The 19,241-nt window shown below is 42.7% G+C and overlaps 1 protein-coding gene across 1 annotated transcript; it reads right to left on the bottom strand.

Annotated features, from left to right (window-relative positions):
• Positions 1-10,133: 10,133 nt before the first annotated feature.
• On the bottom strand, positions 10,134-16,590 carry SULT6B1 (sulfotransferase family 6B member 1; the record flags this gene model as incomplete). The annotated part of the gene is given in 8 exon segments (XM_034060768.1): positions 10,134-10,261; positions 11,109-11,188; positions 11,190-11,260; positions 11,553-11,647; positions 12,273-12,400; positions 13,407-13,494; positions 13,739-13,855; positions 16,413-16,590. Coding segments are annotated over 8 exon segments (885 nt in total), but the record flags the coding sequence as incomplete, so codon positions are not given.
• Positions 16,591-19,241: the final 2,651 nt, after the last annotated feature.

Here is a 19,241-nt window from a genome sequence, read left to right as displayed (position 1 = left end):
AAAAAGCAGTGAACTCAGTGCTGGAGGTAGACTGTTATTTAGCTGGTCAATAAACAGCAACTGCAGCAGTTTCAGACTTCATTTGGGGAACAGTAGGGCTGATAATGAGACATTTACAAGACTAATAATCCTGCACAAATTGTTTTTAATGTACTTTCATGTAAAAATAACAGTAACTATGTGAGTACATAGATATGCTATGAATACACATGTACAGTCTTGGAACAACATGCAGCTTAGGGTGAGAGGAAGTCTTCTGTGTTATGAATAAACTGGACATAAAATGCTTACACCTGACCTTTTTTTGCTATATTTTTACCTTACAGCCACTGACACCTCTCATTTTGTTCCCTTACCTGATGTCTCCTTTTCCTCTTCTCCATCTTGTTACTCCCTTTAAGTATTCTTTCTGAAGCAGCTGGCTTATAATGACTAACAAATCCTTGAAACCTGCAGGTTGCAGCATTAGGTTCATTTTTTCAGTGGGCCTTCCTTAGAGAATCAAGAGGTGAGTGGAGCTTGTGCTGTTAAATGCAGTCCCTGGAAGCAACAGTGGGAAAAAAAAAGACACTTTAGAGGCTGAGAGCTGTGACACCAATGTTCTCAGGGCTGTTATATGCCAAGATTTCCATGCATTGCTGTCACATCTTAGAGCTCTTTAATCAGTTCTCTCCAGAAGAGCTGCAGAGACAGCACAGGCTAATTATGACACTGCCAACTAAAGATTACCCATTCAATCTGCTTCTACGTACCAGTGGCAAAGTGCCATCAAAAGCAAACAAGCCACCTCTTCTCCTATATTTTCTGTCCTGCTTTAGGTGGGTCCAAGCTGACACAGACCATGTGTGGCAAGGGAGCAGTAAAGACATCCTGGGATGTCTTACACGTGCCAGAATGGGTATCTTTAGACAAGAGTTAGGGTACAGCATGAGCAAGTTGCACTAGAGGTTGAAATCTATAGAGAACAGTTGGATAAGAAGGTACAAGCAGAACAGTGGTTGTACAGAATTTTAGTAACCTGCAGCTACCTTTTCCCACCATGGATCTGCCAGAAACGTTTCTTTTTCAAACTGCTCCAACCTCTCTTCCTCACCATTTATTTCTCAGCAGTCCTGTTGTTTGTCCTGAGAGAGGTGGAGGTGAGGGAGAGAAGGTACTGCTCTCATATCCAGTGAGTGTACAGACAAGCAGAAAAATTTGCCCAGATGATTGTTACTCTGAGAGCAGACATTTCCATTTGACCTGAGGATCATATTGTTTTCATGCCCATATGTCTGTGTATTTTCATTCTCCCATGTCTAAACCTGCCAGAATCAGCAGATGGACATTTCCCAGCCTCCCTGAGGACCTCTGACCTCATGTGCCTGCCTGACATGCACCCATAGGATTGCTCTCCACACTGGGCACAGCACCAGCAGCCATTTCTGTTCAAGAAATACAGCACATTCAGCAATTAATGTACCCTTGCAGAATACAAGAGACCAGTAATTTCCTTCCCTCCTCAAGTTTCAGACCCTCCACTGTCCACCAACAGCATATACACTGGCTCAGTCAATGTCATGTTCCCTCTGTCTTGCCTGATTATTTTGACTGTTTTAGGCTAAATTCAACAGGAGAGTGGCTGAAGTCCCCTATATCACAGGAGTCTACAACTTGGCATTTTGATTCTGTCTGGGGATCCATAGGTTTGATCCCTCCAGCTGCAGAGTTAAACTTAGGAGTATGATCTCACCATAAGATTGTTCCAGAACGAAAAGAAAGGCACACTGGCATCATCACATGTGGGAAGGTGGAGGCAGGGAAGAGGAGGAGTCGATGTCTGACCTCAAGGCACCAAGACATCAAAATCTCCTGGGGATCTACCTGAAGGAGCCCCTTATTCTAGGAAAAGCAGTACAAAGAACAAATGAGAAGGCTAGTACGTTCCTTGCATCCTGTAACCACTGATAGTACTAGATACTGATGGCTTCATTCCTAGGACTATTGCCTTGAGAGGAGAAGTGACAAAATTACCTACGATTAAAGAGACTTCACTGTCCCTCAGGATTTTCCCTGTAATTCCACAGCTCTCTTCTGTGCGAAAATAATTTGGGCTTTTTGTTTTTACTCTGCACAGAGAAATAGGTTATCACAATGCAAACAGTGACATTTATGGGGCAGGATCATGCCATGTTTTGCTGAAGGGCATTTTGATAGGTCTTTTCATATATTACTTTTGACTGAACCAGGTAATCAAACAGAACAAAACTAATAGTTACTGACTAAACCAGCTAATCAGCAACCCAACTGCGTTCCCATGGCATAATACAAGAGCACAATATGAATTCCCTCCTGTTCCCCTCAATAAAAAGGGACTTGGAGCATTTTCCAGTACACAGGCGAGAGCAATCAAAAGGTCAAACTCATCCCCAGTAGACTGACGCCAATGCCATGACAGCAGCTGTTTCTACAGAGAGCATTTATCCAAGACCAGAATGTAGTACTTCTCTTATATTTAATTTCAGGTAAAATTTATAGTCCAAAGAAGCAAAAAATAAAGTGGGGATTTTTTTCTGTAACAATCCCCACTATCCTGTTACACTCTCCAAAGGTAAATATAGATCTAAACTTTCTCTCCATCCCCAAATTTGCTACTAATTAGAGAATTAATTGTATGATATTCTGATGCAAAAAAATTCATAGGATAAACCAGAAAAAGATGGCTACAAAGACATCAAGCACATATCCCTCTGTAAAACGGTTCACTCATATTAAAGGGGCCAAAAAACAAATTAATTTTACTGAATATATGGCCAATTATTCACAGCATCAGATTAACATAATTCAAATTATAATGGACTTTTTCAAAAGGGGTCTGCTGTAGTAATTACATAAGGCATTCTAAACAGGAAACAAAGCCAACTGCCAATTTCAGATGTTGTTTCATGCAAATACTGTAGCTGTAGTGTTCTGAAGAATTCCATTGTGAGCTGAATTGTCCGTTTCCAACACTTTGAATAATTGCTTACCCATTTGTTTGTAATAACCTATAATTTATGTGCCATTTCTTTTGTCCTTCTAAATGGTCTGAAGCCATTTAGAGAAACCACCTACATGACAACTTACCAATTATCTTACAAAACCTTGTAATGCTTTGGATTAGTTACGCACATAATTAAATGCTAACTAACTATTATGTTCATATAAGTTAGCAAAAGTCTGTGAACCCCAACAATATAATATTTAATTCTAAACAACTACTTCTAAAAGGAAGTAATTCATATATAACCACCCCAGAACAGAACCAAAATTACATTTTAATTTACCATTAAAAAGATTAGTAGTGCCTATATCAATATTTAAATAACAGCCACCATTTTCCAGACCATCCCTGAAATCAACTCATTCTCTGCTTTACTCTTCCAGTGCACTGATATTGCATCCACTTATGCATGTGCCTGGAAGAACACCCATGAGCAGCCCCAAGGCACCACATGTGTACCCCCCATGTTCACTTCGGGATATACAGACATTGCATTTGCCCACTGGGCCACAATCTGGCTCAGAGTTAGCAAACTGGATTACTCAAGCCTGTTGCACCCATGCTGCGAGACTTGGCCTTCCTCTTGGTCACACTGCTGAGCACCAGTGTTGCTCAGAGGTACTGCACTTGCGTTCTCAGCCAGCACACAGGCCTGAGTCCCACCATGTTCAGCAGCAGTGAGGAATACAGTGCCATAAACCTACCGCCTGGGCAGAGTGAGGCAGCCCACCGCTGCCAGCAGCATAGCAAAAGGACATGACCATACAAAAAACTTTAAATGTGTTTCTATTCAGGCTTCTTTCTTCTCTTTAAACTCACCAAAAAATTGCTGTAGCATCTCAGTAGCTCCCACACCCAGGACACCATGCCTGGGGCTGCCTCAGGGGACGGCAGCACGTCTGTCAGGTGCAGTGGGTACCTGAAAGGAAGAGACATGCTGCCAGTTAGATGGGCAAGTTACAGAGGCAGTGAGCAGGACTTGGTCCTGGAAGCCTATTAAAGAATCTTGAAACATGGCTTCATACACATCATTGTATAAGTGTAAGTGTAAGCATAATCTGTGGGCTGGTGGGCAGGAGGAGCTCAATTTGCCTGAAGGGATCTCAGCCTAACTTTTAATTTCTTTAGCTTCAATTTTTCTGCATTTATGTTCATTCCTTTGCAATGAGATGCTGCATTTGGTTTGAGTTCCCTGTTTTTCCAACTGAACTTCTCCTTAGCAAATGAACATGATTTGCCATATTGACTCCTTTGATACACTTACCTTGCATAAGCATCCAGCTCTGTTTCTGTCCTAATGAAAGGCTGCAGCACTGCTGTATCTGAGCTAATGCTGCCTTGTTTCTTCCTTTTACCCTCAGTGATTTTGACTTCACTTTGGACTCTGAGCAGTTTTCCTCCTGAAATTTCTATTACTGTTATTCTGGAGAGTCTGCCATGCTGGCAAAGAACTTTGTATTTACAGCAGTTTATAATGATACTTATTCTACTTCATTACATAGTTGTCTTTTATATTAATGCATTTTTCATCTCTTTCTGTGCCCTCAGGCTTTCAGCACACAAATCATTTGCCAACAAAGCACTTGTATGGCCCTATACCGTAAACCATTCCAAACACTAGCAGTAAAAAATGCAACACGGGAGAGCCCTAGAGGGCTTGTCCTCCACTGCGCGGAAACTTTGCAATCACCCATGTATAAAATACACACTCTGACTCTTGTGCTTCAGATTCCTTATTTAAACTGGCAACAGTCAGGTCCAGAAACAGGGGCCAGAGAGGCATAAAATGGCCTGCAAAGGCAATTAAAGTGCCACAGAGACATTTGCCTTTGATAACTGCAGAGGATTGTTTATTGTCATGTTTACTCCTCCATCACGAATAGTGTGCTCCAGGGTACAACAACAGGAGGCCTGAGCAAACCCCAGCACTCGGACACATCTGTTGTTGGACACCCCTGAGGGTCTCCAGCACATGCACACTTCCCACCAGCATCCCCAAGTGAGTGTCTTTCCCAAGGCTTTTTTCTCCAAATTATGATCTCCAGCCATATGGGAGCCACACTCATCAAACCCCATCGGCTTCAGAGCCGCTCTCCTTTCCAGGCTTGCTTGTTTCGTGCATTGCCGTTCCTCCACATGCTCCCACACCATGTTTGCTCTCTCTGGTAAGACCACAGACAGGCTTTACTGCTAGGAAATCCTCAGGAGGCCAGGATTTAGAGCATGGAGGGGAGCACGTTTACCACCATGCAACCACTGCTTGCCCCAGGCCTGCTGGCATACGAGGTGTGCCAGTCACCAGGGTGGGAACTGACTCCCCAGTGTGGTTGCCTCTGAGAGCAAATCGTATTTTTCAGACACAAGAGGACAACTCCTCTCACCTTCAAAAATAGTGCAGGACATCCAGGAGAGAGGACTCTTGGCAGGAGAGCCCCAGGCCACTGGGTTGTGGCAGCCATGGAAGACCCTGCTTTTCTACTGCTCCTGAGGTGAGACAAGAGTGGTTTTCAGTTCACAACCTCCCTCAGTGTGGCAAGGGCCTTGGGCCCACGTCTGACATGACACAGACACCTGATTTTGGAGGGACTGAGGCACAGGGAACCCCAGCCTCCACCGCTGCTCCTTGTCCTACTCCAGTTAACATCCCACCCACCTGGGACAGGGCCATCCTGTTTAACAGGAAGACTATTTAATGGCGCCTTGGCAGAAACCATGCTCCAGCTCACCCAGGCACAGGCAGACTGGCTCTCAGGGTCCCCCTCACCCACTGGCATGAAATCTCACTGCCTCCATGCATAAAGCTCATCTTTATGCCCATGGCAGGGGGGTTGGAACTAGATGATCTTGAGGTCCTTTCCAATCCTAACTATTCTATGATTCTATGTTCCCTCAGCACCACAACATTAAGGTAACTTTTCTCCGGTGATGCACAAATGCCTGACCATGCCTCTGGTACCACAGCAGCAAGAAAGGTGGGCATTCAGGTGCAAGTGAAGACAAACATAGTGGCTTGTCAGGAGAAAAAAAAAAGAAAGAAACAGAAAGAAGAAAAATAAACAGTTTTCTAAATAAGTAACAGTCAGGGGAAAAAGATTCCATGTAATTTGGAAAAAAAAAAAAAAACGGTGGATTGTGCTGGGAGACTGCAAAAGAAATGAAAACAGTACTCAGCATAAATACTTGCCCAAGGAATGAAAGAGACCTGCTCACTCATGTGCAGAAGTTATTCCAATCGCTTTTCTATGCCTGCAGAAAAGAAATGAAGAAGAGGGAAGAAGTTTTCTGGGTTGGTTTGGTTGTTGGGTTGTTTGTTTTTTCTTATTTTGGGGACATTTTGCCTAAGATTATCTTCTATTTCTTTTTTTCCTCTGATTACAAATACCTTGCCTATGGATAGATCAGAAATACACAGTAATGAACCTATGACTTATTTTCCTGTTAGGGGAACACTAATGAGTGTTCTAGTAATGAAAAGCAGATTCACTGGCTTGTAAAATGTGAAACAGTAAGGAACTCACTGGAGACCCCACAAGCATATGCCAGTAAACTTCCATTATTCACAAGCAGAGGCCTCCCAAGACAGCAGTTCCCTAGCCTCCTTTCACTTCCTGACTGCTCCTGACTGCCTCCCATTTTGAGCAGACTTTCTATCTTCCTCAAGCCTCTAAAGTTTTTTGCAGAAGTCAAATGATCCTATGAAAAAGTGTCCACTCAGATGCAAACTGAATCTTTTATCAGCTAATACTGCCTATTATCTGATCTACAAGTATCACAAAGTGTGACAGCAATATGAGACAATTGTATCCATGACTATAAACATATGAACATCAATAACATTTTACCAGACTGCTCTAGCAATGCACTCGGCCACAGCACTGATACAGTATGCTCTCATTCATAATGCTGTTGTTCTCTATTTCTCCTGACAGTATTATCGTTCAGAATAAACACCAATCAGTCTCATTTCAACACTTCCAGTGTACATTGCCAAGCTCTGCAGTGTGTTTAGAGTAAAAAAGGAGTGCTAATCCCCACCAAAGGTGATCATTCAGCCAATATTCAGAACAAAGTGTGAGGATTTTAATAAATAAAACCCAACATTAGAATACTAGTCCAGGCATTTGATGCCATAAAATTATTTCAATGACTGCATTTCATGTCCCCCTTCATTATAAATACATTTTGTATCCATTCTAACAGCCAGGCTACCTTCAGAAAAAAAATTATTTGATGTTCCTGTGGATGTCATATGTGCACTGTACTTTTACAGCAATTCTATTGTAATTCAACATTATCTTTCCAATTAATGCATTGCATAATGCTGCAATATGAAATGCTTGCATTTTGTAAATGAGAAAATTGAGCTCAGTTCTGTCTGCTTTGATCCCATTTTACTTTTATTATAATTCAGAACAAGAATTCTCTTCCTTTTTGGTTGGGTTATTGACACCCTGAACACACATAAGAGAGCCATCTCCTGCATACGAAAGATACATTTATGCTTCTCTTTTCAAGAAGACCTCCAATTTCTCTTTTTCAATATGATTTTAATATACTTTCCTACCTTATGATTATTACTGAACCACCCATGAGAGAAATAGATGTGACAGAAGTACTAATAGAGCAGCATTTACCAGTTACCATAAATGCAGACATCATGAATACCTATATCTACTGAAAAATGGTAAGTGTGAAGCAGATCACAAATACAGAAAAAATAAAAACAAAACTACGGTCAGGGAGTGAAAAAAAAACCTCTTATTTAGAAGCTGAATGATCCAATATACTCCTTAAATGTCATGTGTAAAAATACCATTTAAAGTTTTACTGCTGATTATCGCAATAAAAAGTATAAAAGCAAAACTACATACAAAGTATATAAAATATAGAAATGGCTAATCCATATCCAAAATTGCTCCCTGTATGTATGGATGAAAGAATTTATGACTGGTGATTTTCCACAATGAGGAGTTTAATTTTTCTGTTGGGTCTGAATCTTCTGTTTAGTTTATCTGAAGTCATTGTGGGCTACTGGATTTGACCTTAAATGCCACCATTTCAAAGCACTTCATGGTGCTTTTTCATCCAGAATGGCTGAAGTGCTTGAGGAAGCTACAAATCCTGTCTCTGGTGACATTATGTCTAGCTCCTTTCCCTGTTACGCCCCCCCCCCCCCCCCCCCCCCCCCATCATTTTTAACATAATCAAAACTACAACACACAGAAAGCTGCACAAAAAAAATCAGGCACCCCTCACACTCACTAGTCTCACACACTTGATGCTTATCATTCGCTGGCAATTACTGAGTATGTGCTGAGAAGAATGTGCAGATGAAACTGAAGGAGTTTAAGGATGTCACCTATAAAATGTTCCCTGAGATAGCTAAACCACCACAGACAGTTTAAATAACCTCGCTGGTCAAAAGGTGTAAAAACCTAAGAGTAGCCTGTTTAGCATCTTGAGATAGGATTTCCTCTTGAACTGCCCTGGAATACTTCATTTTTATCTTAAATTGAGAAATACAGTGGTTTAAGTGGACAGGCTGGCTACCACTGATCTCTCATTAATTCAGGCAACCTACTTTCACAGGAAGTAGTGCTCCTGTTTCAACATCATCCTCAAAGAAAGCCTTTTGAACATCCTTTTATTAACTGCTTAGCTACGATCTCGACGTAGTGCCGCAGCAAGGTACAGATGAAGCAAGTCGCCATGGAATGCTGCTGGTTTTTTCTAGTGAATATGTAAAGAAAGCTTAGAGGGAGCCTCTTCTACAAAATGACAAGATGTTCCTAACTATGCACTGAAGTTAACCTGTGGTAACCTGTAGTCTTCCAGTCAAATCAGAGTAGAATAATGAGAAATAAATGAGAAATAAAACCAAATCTTAAAAACTCCTTCCCCTCACCCTTTCCTTCCTTCCAGACTGAACTTTACTCCCAATTTTCTCTATCTCTACCCCACAGCAGGGCAGGCAGATGGGCAATGGGGTTTCTGGTCAATTCATCATATATTGTCTCTGCCACACCTTCCTCCTCAGAGGAAGACACCTCACACTCTTTCCCTGCTTCAGTGTAGGGTCCCTCCCACAGAAGACAGTCCTCCACCAACTTCTCCAACGTGGGTCCTTCCCACAGGCTGCAGCTCTTCACAAGCTGCTTCTGCATGGGTCCCTTCCATGGGGTGCAGTCCTTCAGGAACAGATTGCTCCAGTGTGGATCGCTTCCATGCAGCCATCCAGGAACAGACTGCTCCAGCGTGTGTCCCCTTCAGGGTCACAAATCCTGCAACAAACCTGCTTCAGTGAGAGCTTCTCTATTCCACAGATCAGGAGTCTCAACAATCATGTGGACAAAACCTGGTGTTCTCAACATATGTTTTCAATTTCCCAGGAGTAACCCCGTGTTGAGGTGAAGCAACAAAGCAAGCCACCACCAGGAGGGGGACTCCAACCTCCATGAGCAAGTTCTATCCAAGGCAATTCCTTCAGCTGCTCAGGATGAGATCTCACATCATCAAAGGAAAAAAATTATTATTGCCAAAAGGGGAAGAAAATTTCCACCACTGAGTTCCTTTACTTTTTTCTCACATTCATCAGCACACAGAAAGTAGCAAAAGACACAACTACAACATGACCTTTTGAAATTTCATTTTATACTATGAACCTCAGAAACTAACATTATAAATTAATACTATGAATGTAGAAATTAAGAATTAAAATTATGACACTTTATGATTGCTTTAAAAAAATCTCTTGGAAAATTACTTCCAATGTATCAAATATATTTCCAGTGATTTCAGTAGGTTTAACTACTTCATACATATATTCCACACAGGATTCTATCAGGTAACGTAAAATTACTTATCAGCTAAAAATCAGTGATAAAAACCAAGTGAGGCCAAAGAACTACAGATCATTTAAGAAAAGCCAATGAAGTCAATGATACTAACTGCACAAGCAAGGGTTGCTTGAGTAAGTTAAGCCAGCAGAAACAGGTTTGCTAACTGCATGCATCTTCAATTTTTTTTAATCAGAAATTGTCCTGGTTTCTGCTTCTTTCATAAAAGTGAATGAAAAGCAGCCTGAACATGAGGTTTTTTCCATAAAGGAGATTCAGACCTTGCAGTATACATTGTATTTTAACTTTGCTCCCAGCTTAGTTCCTTCTAAGCACACTTTGAATTTGGCATCCATTTCCCGGTTCTGAGCTTCAGTGAAAAGATTTTTCCAGTCTCCACCACCTGTTATATAAAGAAAAGTAAAATATTACCCTTGACTGTAAGTACCAAGGAGCATGATTTAAAACATGCAGGATTTTTTTTTTGGGGGGGGGGAGTCTGCAAGAAAAAAAAAATAAATCTCTGACTCAAGAAAGAAACTCTTATGTTTGCCTTCTGCTTGGTGTCCTCAATAGAATATGAACATAAAGTAAACATAGGAAGCTACTGGTCTGCCTTCATAGCTTTGGCATGTGCCTTGTACAGCTGCACAAGACTGTAAGATGACCAGCACTTGTGAAAACAATCCAGAAGGTTCAGAGATACGGCTTCTAACAGCAAGAGCTTTGTGCGCTCCCCTAAGGTACAGTTTACATTGAATTTAGATTTTGGAGAGCCCACAGTCTGAGGCTATCTGAGTCTACAGCTCTAGCTTGATCCATGGGTAAAAGACATAGCTCAGTCTGTGTAGTGTCTGGATTCCACATGCTGACTAAGGCTCCTAGGCAATGACATGGGCTATTTAGAAAACCCAAGAAGAAAAATCAACGGAGGCATTCTGTAGACCCAATGCCAGGCCATCCCCAGCACTCACAGAAGCCAAAATAAACTCTTACTGCATGCCATGACTGAAGGTGTCCTACATGTAGGGCACTTCTGCTTATCATATCATATAGGGCTTTAACAAAAATACTGGCCCTTGTGAGGAAATCAAGTGACAGTGTCCTGAATTTCTTAGTGCATTTCTTAAAGTGCATTTCTTAAACAACTCCCAACCTTGAAAATTGTATGTAACCATCTACTGACCCAAACTCCTGTCTGCTCAAGATGTAGTGCTACCATTCACCATCCTGGCAAAATACAAATTTGCCTTTGCGGAAAAGAAATGAGCCAACAGCACCATGAATCTCCTGAGCTTTATCCTTCACTGCCTGGAAAGTGGCCCTGTCTGGACTGCATCTGTTCTGCCATTGGAGAAACTCCAAAGAACTCAGCTATCTGCTTTACACTGGCAGTCAGGTTCTAAAAGCAATACAGTGAAAGGGAAACATGCATTATGCTTACTCTAATAAAGGAGTTACTCACTTGGGATGTGCATTGCTATCATCTATTAACAATACATTTTTCTTCACCGTGTTTTCTGCATTACGCTGGAGCTCAGCTTTTGTATAGCCAGACTCAAGCTGTCTCTCAATTCAACTTGATTTTGCTCTTTCAGAAACACAGGTTTATGGAATTTTCCTGTTAATTTCAGCAAATTTCAAGTAATGGGCTCAGATGTGTTTTGCCTGTCAGTTCATAGCAACTGCTTTACCTCTTCCAGGTCTTCATATATTACAATCATAGTATTCTCATCCTCAATGTGTTTGTTCCAGGTGACTGCATGATCAAAACAGGATCCCCAGCTGACTGTCAAGAAGAAAAAAAAGCATCATCGTGACTTTCTTTTCTTACTGGGTACTTATTTCTCATCCATGCAAAGGAATGGAACAGCCTGCCCTTTCTGTGCTACCATACAACAGAATGACAGAGGCTTCCTCTGGACTTTTTACAGGTAAACAGTTTCCACACAGAAATATTAATTTAACCAAGTGCTTCCCATCTGTTATTTATTGTCATTTAAACATCTCCTAAAATCCAAAGCCAGACATCGGTCTAAACCCAAACTCTGGGTTACTAATGAGGTGTTTGGCCTCATGTTCAGAAACAGTAGTCATCAAACTGTCATTTTATTAACACTTTGGATCTGTAGCATTTCCTTCATCACTAAGTGGCAGAATGTTGACCCAATGCTATTGTCCAGCTGCCATGCAACTACCTTACCCTTGCTTGGAAGAGCAAAATACCCAGAAGCAAAGAATCTTTTGGACATTTTCCCCATTGTGGCATTCAGCTGCCTCCTTTATCATGACATATGGCCATCAGTAAACTAATTATGACACAGCTGTTTTCCCAACGGCCCCATTTAGTTGTTTTTAATTTTATCCTTTTTTTCTGATGTTGCTTCAAATACATTCAGTAACTGCAACAATACCTTTCCCATTCATGAACTCTGAGAAGAACTCATCCCAAGAGCTGTAACTGGGGATGCCTGGCACATTGTTGTGGAAATGGAAAAATGAAACAGCTGTATCTTTAGGGTTTCAAAACAACACTAGTATCCGGAGTGGGAGAAAGAAGTCAACAAGTTTAGATCACTTATTTCCCCTGGCAACCAAAATGAGAATATAACCAAACATTCTGCAATCAATAATATACTGGGGGCTACAAAATACTTTATTAGTTAAGGCATGGAGAACAAACCTACGACATGAACACAATAAAGATCTTCTTACAACTTCCAAGATTTGCTTATGTCATGAAGCAATTGTAGAAAGAAGCAACTGGGAAAACTGTAATATTGTGATTGAATACTATCCCATAAGATTTGGGATAAGCTGTAAGCAACCATTTGCCAGCCCTCTGCTAGAAAAACCTCTGTTCGACTCTCCTTGAGAAAACTGCAGCTGTTACAAACATCTCCCATTTTTCAAAGCATGGCAATAATGTTCTTGAAATCCTAAGAAACTGTAATCCTCAGAGAAGCATGAACACTTCTGAAAACACCTTATACATATTTAAATTTTTTGCTATACACTTTATATTTTTTCTTGTCTCTTACAGGACAGTGAAATACCAGTGAAACATGGAACAAATCCTCATACCTTAACCAGTTATTTCCTTCATCTGCAATACATCTCGAGAGTGTTATGTATCCTTCACTGATCAGTGACTAAGTATCAGGAATACTGAAGTTTTAACAGTGTGATTCTTTGCAAGAAGACAGCCAATGTCCCAGAGATACTGCTGCTACGTTGATTCCCACTATGGTTATGCATAGAAAAGAGTAATATAAAAAAGGAAAGTGTGACACTCCAGCCATTTCTGAGCACTGCAACAGCCTCTAGATCTGTTCTTTTTATGTCAACTACAGCACCACTAAGGCTACTATAAATCATAGAGGGTGCTAAACTAGCCTAGGCATCATACGACTCCCATTGTCTCCAAGCTGCTTTTCCCCAGTGCGACCTGCTTGAGTGCAAGAAAAGGATGTGGTCCCAGATCAATTCTGCATGCTGGCACTGTCAGAGAGATGAGGCTTGTTCTTGGAAAAAGGAAAAAGCCCACCTTGGCTTTGTTCTTGAAAACAGACTTGGGAAGGCAGTCATAATTCAGATGTGTTGCCAAAATCCTTGGAGATGGAATCTGCTTCATCTCTTTAGAAATAAACAGAACCATAAGTGAGAACAGGTTTATTAAATGAGTGCAGCAATGATTTGTGAGAGTCGCTTGTGTGAAACAGCCCCTAATCAAAAGGCATTAGTCATCCCAGATTATCATTTTTTCCCTCTCAGGAGAAATATTTTTACTTGCTGCATGACTTCATTTTAATAACTTGTGTGCGGGGGTGCAGGAGAGAGAAAACAACAGACTTTAAGTAGTTCAATAGCTTCTTTTCACTAACCTGGTATTTACCTGTATCTCCACATTCAATAAATGGTAGTTCTGTGCTCACAAGTTTACTCTGGAGAGCTGTAAATATCAAAACACTTAAAATCTTGATGAGCTAGTTCACACCTGCACTAAGAAACCCAGAGAACAAAATGAAACATAGCAGAGGTTTATATAAGATCCCAGAGCCTTCTCATTACATGGCTTAATTCAGCATAATACAGTCATCAAATGACAAATAGTATTGAAGTTCTCAAATATGAAGTTCTCATTATAAATAAAATAATGCCTTCCATTAATGAGATCCTCAGCAGCTTCTTAACTGTGACCAAGGGCTCACTTGTAACCGGTATGTGGTAAGGGGGCAGAAGTAGATCAACAATGCACTTAACATTGTTTTACTATGTTCATTAAACAGTACCAGACAATAACAGGAGCTTTCCTGTCTTTTGCAGAAGCACCTGGGAAGGTTCTAGATAGGAGAGGGAAGGAGCGAGCAAGCAGCTTTGCTCATTTTGCAAAGGGCAGCACCTGCCTCTCTCTACTGCCCTAGGTCAAGGACAGAATACAGTCACCTATTCAATATCACTGCTAACACTTGTCCTCTGTGCCTATTGCTGTCTCTACAAAGTGCACACCAGAACAAGTGCTAGAAGAGCTGTTACCCACTGGACACCTGCATTCTCCCCACTTCTGACCCTTTGGAAGGGATCTTGCAGCAAAGCCCCCCCCCCCATACTGGATCCTCTTCCAGTGTGAGCCTGTGGACAGTTCCTGGAGCTGTGCCATGGTGCCTGTTTCCACGAGGTTTCCAGGAATCACATTTGCTCCTCTGATACTCTGCCGATCGCCGGCAAGACCAAGCGAGGGAACAGTGTGTTCACCTTGGCCCGCAGCACCCTCCCTGCATCCTTATGGGGAGGTGATTTGGAAGGCTTCCCACCGGGCCCACATAGATGGAGCTGCGGAGCTGCCGCCTCCTGCACGCTGAAAGTCCCCTGTGAACACAGCTGCCAGAGGCACTAGCAGGGAACACGCAATACAAACAGCTTTAACCTCATGCTTTTAGTGGAAAGTTATTCCCAGAACAGAGTAACTTCCACCCCATACTACACAAAGTGCCTCAGGATGCTTGAATGGAAGAAGCTGATATGTCAGTATAGTACAGTAATGTTTATACAATGTGTGCACATTTCACAATGTCTTAGAATATTGCATTTATATACCACCCAATCATACTTACTTATAATACACTGTATGATTCTATGATTTATATAATTCTTCCATTTATATACAGATCAGAGCCAAAAGCATTGTTTCCAAATCCATGTCCTCATCTGCCCAGTATTAACTGCATGTGCACAAATACAAATTTTAACAAAAAGCTTCAGTTGATACAGCTAAAATTCCTAGTCTCTAAATCACCTACTGGCTTAAACCATGACACTGACCTACCACAAACTGCCCAGCATTAGCAGTGTGAGATCTTTATCTACTGATCCTTTTCCCTAAGCAGGAGAGGTTCACCGAGTTACTAAACCTCAAAGTCAATCAGCATCACAGCTCCATGTCTGAACTCTTCCAAACTCGATGAGAAATCAAAGCTAAGCTGTGACAATGACCTTTTAGGTCTTTGTAGTGTCCAGCATTTTGCTGGACAAGAACCCAAAGGAATTATGGGATCCTTAAAATAAAGGTGCACATTTCATATTTTGTACTTGCTCTCTTCTTTTGTATTTTCCCTCTCTTTCTATTGGTTCAGTGTTCTGTCTCACAGATGCTGTAAATTCACCCTAAGCATTACAGGCATACTTCCTACACTCCTAAACATACAAAAGTCTCTTTCCAGATCAGAACTCACCAGCCAACATGAATTCTGTGTGCTGAATGAGACCTTGATCTAGGACACCCTGGTTAGAGCACAAATTGCATCCATGACCATGTTCATGAAATTAAATCCTTCCCTGGACCCACATTTTCTCTAACAACCTTCTTCAACAACCCAAGACGCTTCTGCTTCTTAAGTTTCAAACAAGAAACATATTCTTGGGGGAGGATTTCATAGACTAGCAAAACCCATCCCTTTCTTGTAAGCAACCATGTCACACTTGACATTTACTAAAACTGGTCAAAATCAAGTAGTGGGTTGTTTGGGTTTTTTCACTGCTCCTGTTGCACCTTTCCTCCTTTCTGCAAACCTCTGACTCAATACCATTTTGCAGTCACAAAACAAAACACAAAAAACAACACTGATATTGAATAATGCCAAAAAACAGCTTACAATTTTGCAAGCAAACACCTTCTACTCATTAAAAAGTCTAATGCATAACTTTATTGCTTTTGTACACTACACTACATTACATTACTAACAAGCTTTCCAGAATACACTTTATCATACTGGCAAAGTTGTCTTGTGTCACTGCTATATATATATATAAAGTATGCTTTAGTCTTACTTCTTCAGTCAAAAAACAGTTTCAAAACTTCTTTCCAGAAACATAAACCATATTAAAAAGCAGTCTGCTCGAGTAACATAAAGCTGGACAAAACCCTGCTGCCCTCAGCTACAGTAGCAATGCCCAATGTCCTCACACAATATAAACCCATATTCAGTTGTTTTTCCTTCTTATTGTGTCAGCTCATTAGTTACAGTATCGTAGATCACAGAAAGCAACTTATTCACCACATCTGGGGTAGGACACCAGCACCATATCATCTCTTCTGGCTTCCAGGTCCTCCAGAGCTTGGAACATTTCCGCACTGCACACTGTGACAGGACATAGGGTCCCCCGCTAGGAGAAAAGCAGATCCTTCAAGGTAAGTCCTTCACACTTTGCCAACACTTTATTTATCTTGTCAACAAAGGTTTTTTATCCTCAGCCATGTTTGCCACCTCTGGGGTGTGAAACTGTTAGTTTAATGCAGTAAGGGCCTTTAACTAGACATTATTAAAGGGTGGAGCAGAAATCCTTGGCATTACTTCTACCCTCCCCTAAACTTGATATGTTTCTTTCTCTCCTACCTTCCCTCCTTTCTGGAAATGGAACCTTAGTTGATCCTGTCCACTGACAATCTACAGAGCAGGATTACTTTAGTAAGAAATCCCACTGCGAGCAAGTAATTCTTGCAACCTCAGCCACCAGGGAAACAGAATTGAATAATTAATCACTCTGTGGGAATGAGCAGCAAAATATTAGACCTAATCTTCCATAACATTAATGGGAATAAATAGCATCTCACTAAGGAAATCCCTATTAAGAAAAATCCCAAGAGGTTTTATTTTGTCAATAAAGCCAGCCCCACTCTATGAGTCAAGAGAAATAGATAGCGAATGATATAAAACACTGAAATCAAAACTACAGAACCGGAAGAATACTACTGGCAAGGAAAGGATGCTGCCATTCTAGTTTTTAAATACCCCTATATGGAAGGTAGTCTGGACTAACACCCTTTTTCCCACCAAAAAAGACGAATACTGAGGTAGAATTACCAAATCATTGAATGATTAGGTTCGAAAGGACCTGAAGATCCTCTCGTTCCAATCCATGGGTAGGGACACCTCCCACTAGACCATGTCACCCAAGGCTTTGTCCAGCCTGGCCTTGAACACCACCATGGATGGAGCATTCACAACTTCCCTGGGCAACCCATTCCAGTGCCTCACCACCCTCACAGCAAGGAACTTTTTCCTTACATCAAACCTAAACTTCCCATTTTAGCCTGAACCCATTACCCCTTGTCCTATCACTACAGTCCCTGATGATCTCGCATGACACAGGTTTTGTCAACATCCCCATGAAGGAACTAGGATCCCTTTTTAACAGCTGTGAGCCTCATGTACCTAGCTGTGTAGTCCCCTAGCAGGGAACAGACAGAACAGTGATGGCTCCTAGGAAGCACAGCACTGCTCCTCCACCAGCTGAAGCAGCAGGAGCACAGCACTGGGGAGTGGGCCTACTCCCCTGCTTACTGGGGAGCACCTGCTCATGATCCTCAGCATGGTACAAAACCTGGCCTGGCCTCTTAACTGTGGCAGCACACATGCCACCAGCTCCCAGCTGACTGAGGGAGGGCAGGACAGCGGGTGTCCCTGGGCAGCAGAATCAGGCAGTGCCACGTCGGGAGAGCTGCCCGCAGCCAGAGGTGACCAGCGAGGGTCACGGACTGCCACCAGCACCCACCACCACCACTGTGCCAGGCAGCCGCCCGGCTGGGCCTGCCCAGGCAGCGATGGGACTGGGGCAGCTCCTGCCACCTTCCACTGTGGCAGCCCGCAGCCGGGCAGCAGGGCAGCACCTCAGCGGAACCGCAACACAAACGTCCGCGCTCAACCGTCTACCACCACAGGAGGCAGACGCGAGGTGATGCATGCGCATGCGCAGCCCGCTGCGCGGAAACGGCGCATGTGTGGCCGGTACGGTCGGTGGCGGACGGACGCTGTGGCCAGGCGGCAGCAATGGCTCGGCGTGTGGCGAAAGGGCTGCTGGTGCTGGAGACGGTGGGGGTGCTCGGCGCTTTCCTGCTCTACCGCGCCATGGACCGCAGCCAAGGTGCGGCGGGACGGCCGGGGGACGGGATGGCGGCCGGGGCAGGGCGAGCTTCTCCCCGCCTGAGGCGCCTTCGGAACACCTCACGCTGCCTGCGCGGGGGGTTGTAAATTAGGGTCTAATAATGACATGGCTCGGCTTGTGTTAGTGTAGGTACACACACAGTGTTGCTTGTTGCACGGCACCTCGAGTATAGCTGGCAAAGACAAGCTGCTGTTTTCGTTTTGCAAAGCCAAAACCATGGAGACAGTCTTGAAAGGCAGTACATGGCCCCCAGGAACAAAGCTGGGTTTGTGTGTTTGAATAGTTAACAGCATCAGTTCAAACGGGCATTTAAATTTAAAAATGAGGCTGTCTGCAATGAGGTAGTTATCAATCCTCTTTCATCCCTGAAGGGGTACCCCTTCTGGGGTATAGGTCTCACAGGGTCTGTGATTTGACATTTCCCAGGTAGACAACAGACCCAGCTGGCATGAGTTGTCCAGCATCATCTTCCTCATGATTCAGCTTCAGTCCCTCAAGTCTTTCAGACTTAGGACTCTCCACCTCAGCAACACAAAAATAAGCCAAGCAGCAGCTCAGTACTGCAAGATGTGCTCTGCGCAGCAGTGGTCTTACTTTGCATTCAGGGCTCTGCAGGTTGCAGTGCTGGTTTGCCAGAGCTGTGGGAGAAAGCAGTCCTGCTACCAGCACAGCCAGTGCCAGCCAAAAGGTAGCTGCTGTGGTTTCTTGGAGGGCACAAGCCCACCCATTTCAGCAGTAGCTCAAGCCTAACTTCACCTACGCTATGTCAGTTGGCATTTCTTATCAGATGCCCGCTGGCTGTTACACTTCAGCTATCTTTCTTTGCATTTTTATTAAAAAATATATAATCGAAATCTGCAGAATAGGTGTATGGGCCTATCTTGCTAGCTTGGTGCTGGACATTCATGGTTTCTCATTTCTCCTTTTCAGTTCTAGGTCCT

Source organism: Melopsittacus undulatus, chromosome 3, assembly GCF_012275295.1.
Source record: "Melopsittacus undulatus isolate bMelUnd1 chromosome 3, bMelUnd1.mat.Z, whole genome shotgun sequence".
In the NCBI taxonomy this organism is placed as follows: Eukaryota; Metazoa; Chordata; class Aves; order Psittaciformes; family Psittaculidae; genus Melopsittacus; species Melopsittacus undulatus.
This window is presented reverse-complemented; position numbering and strand designations above follow the sequence as displayed.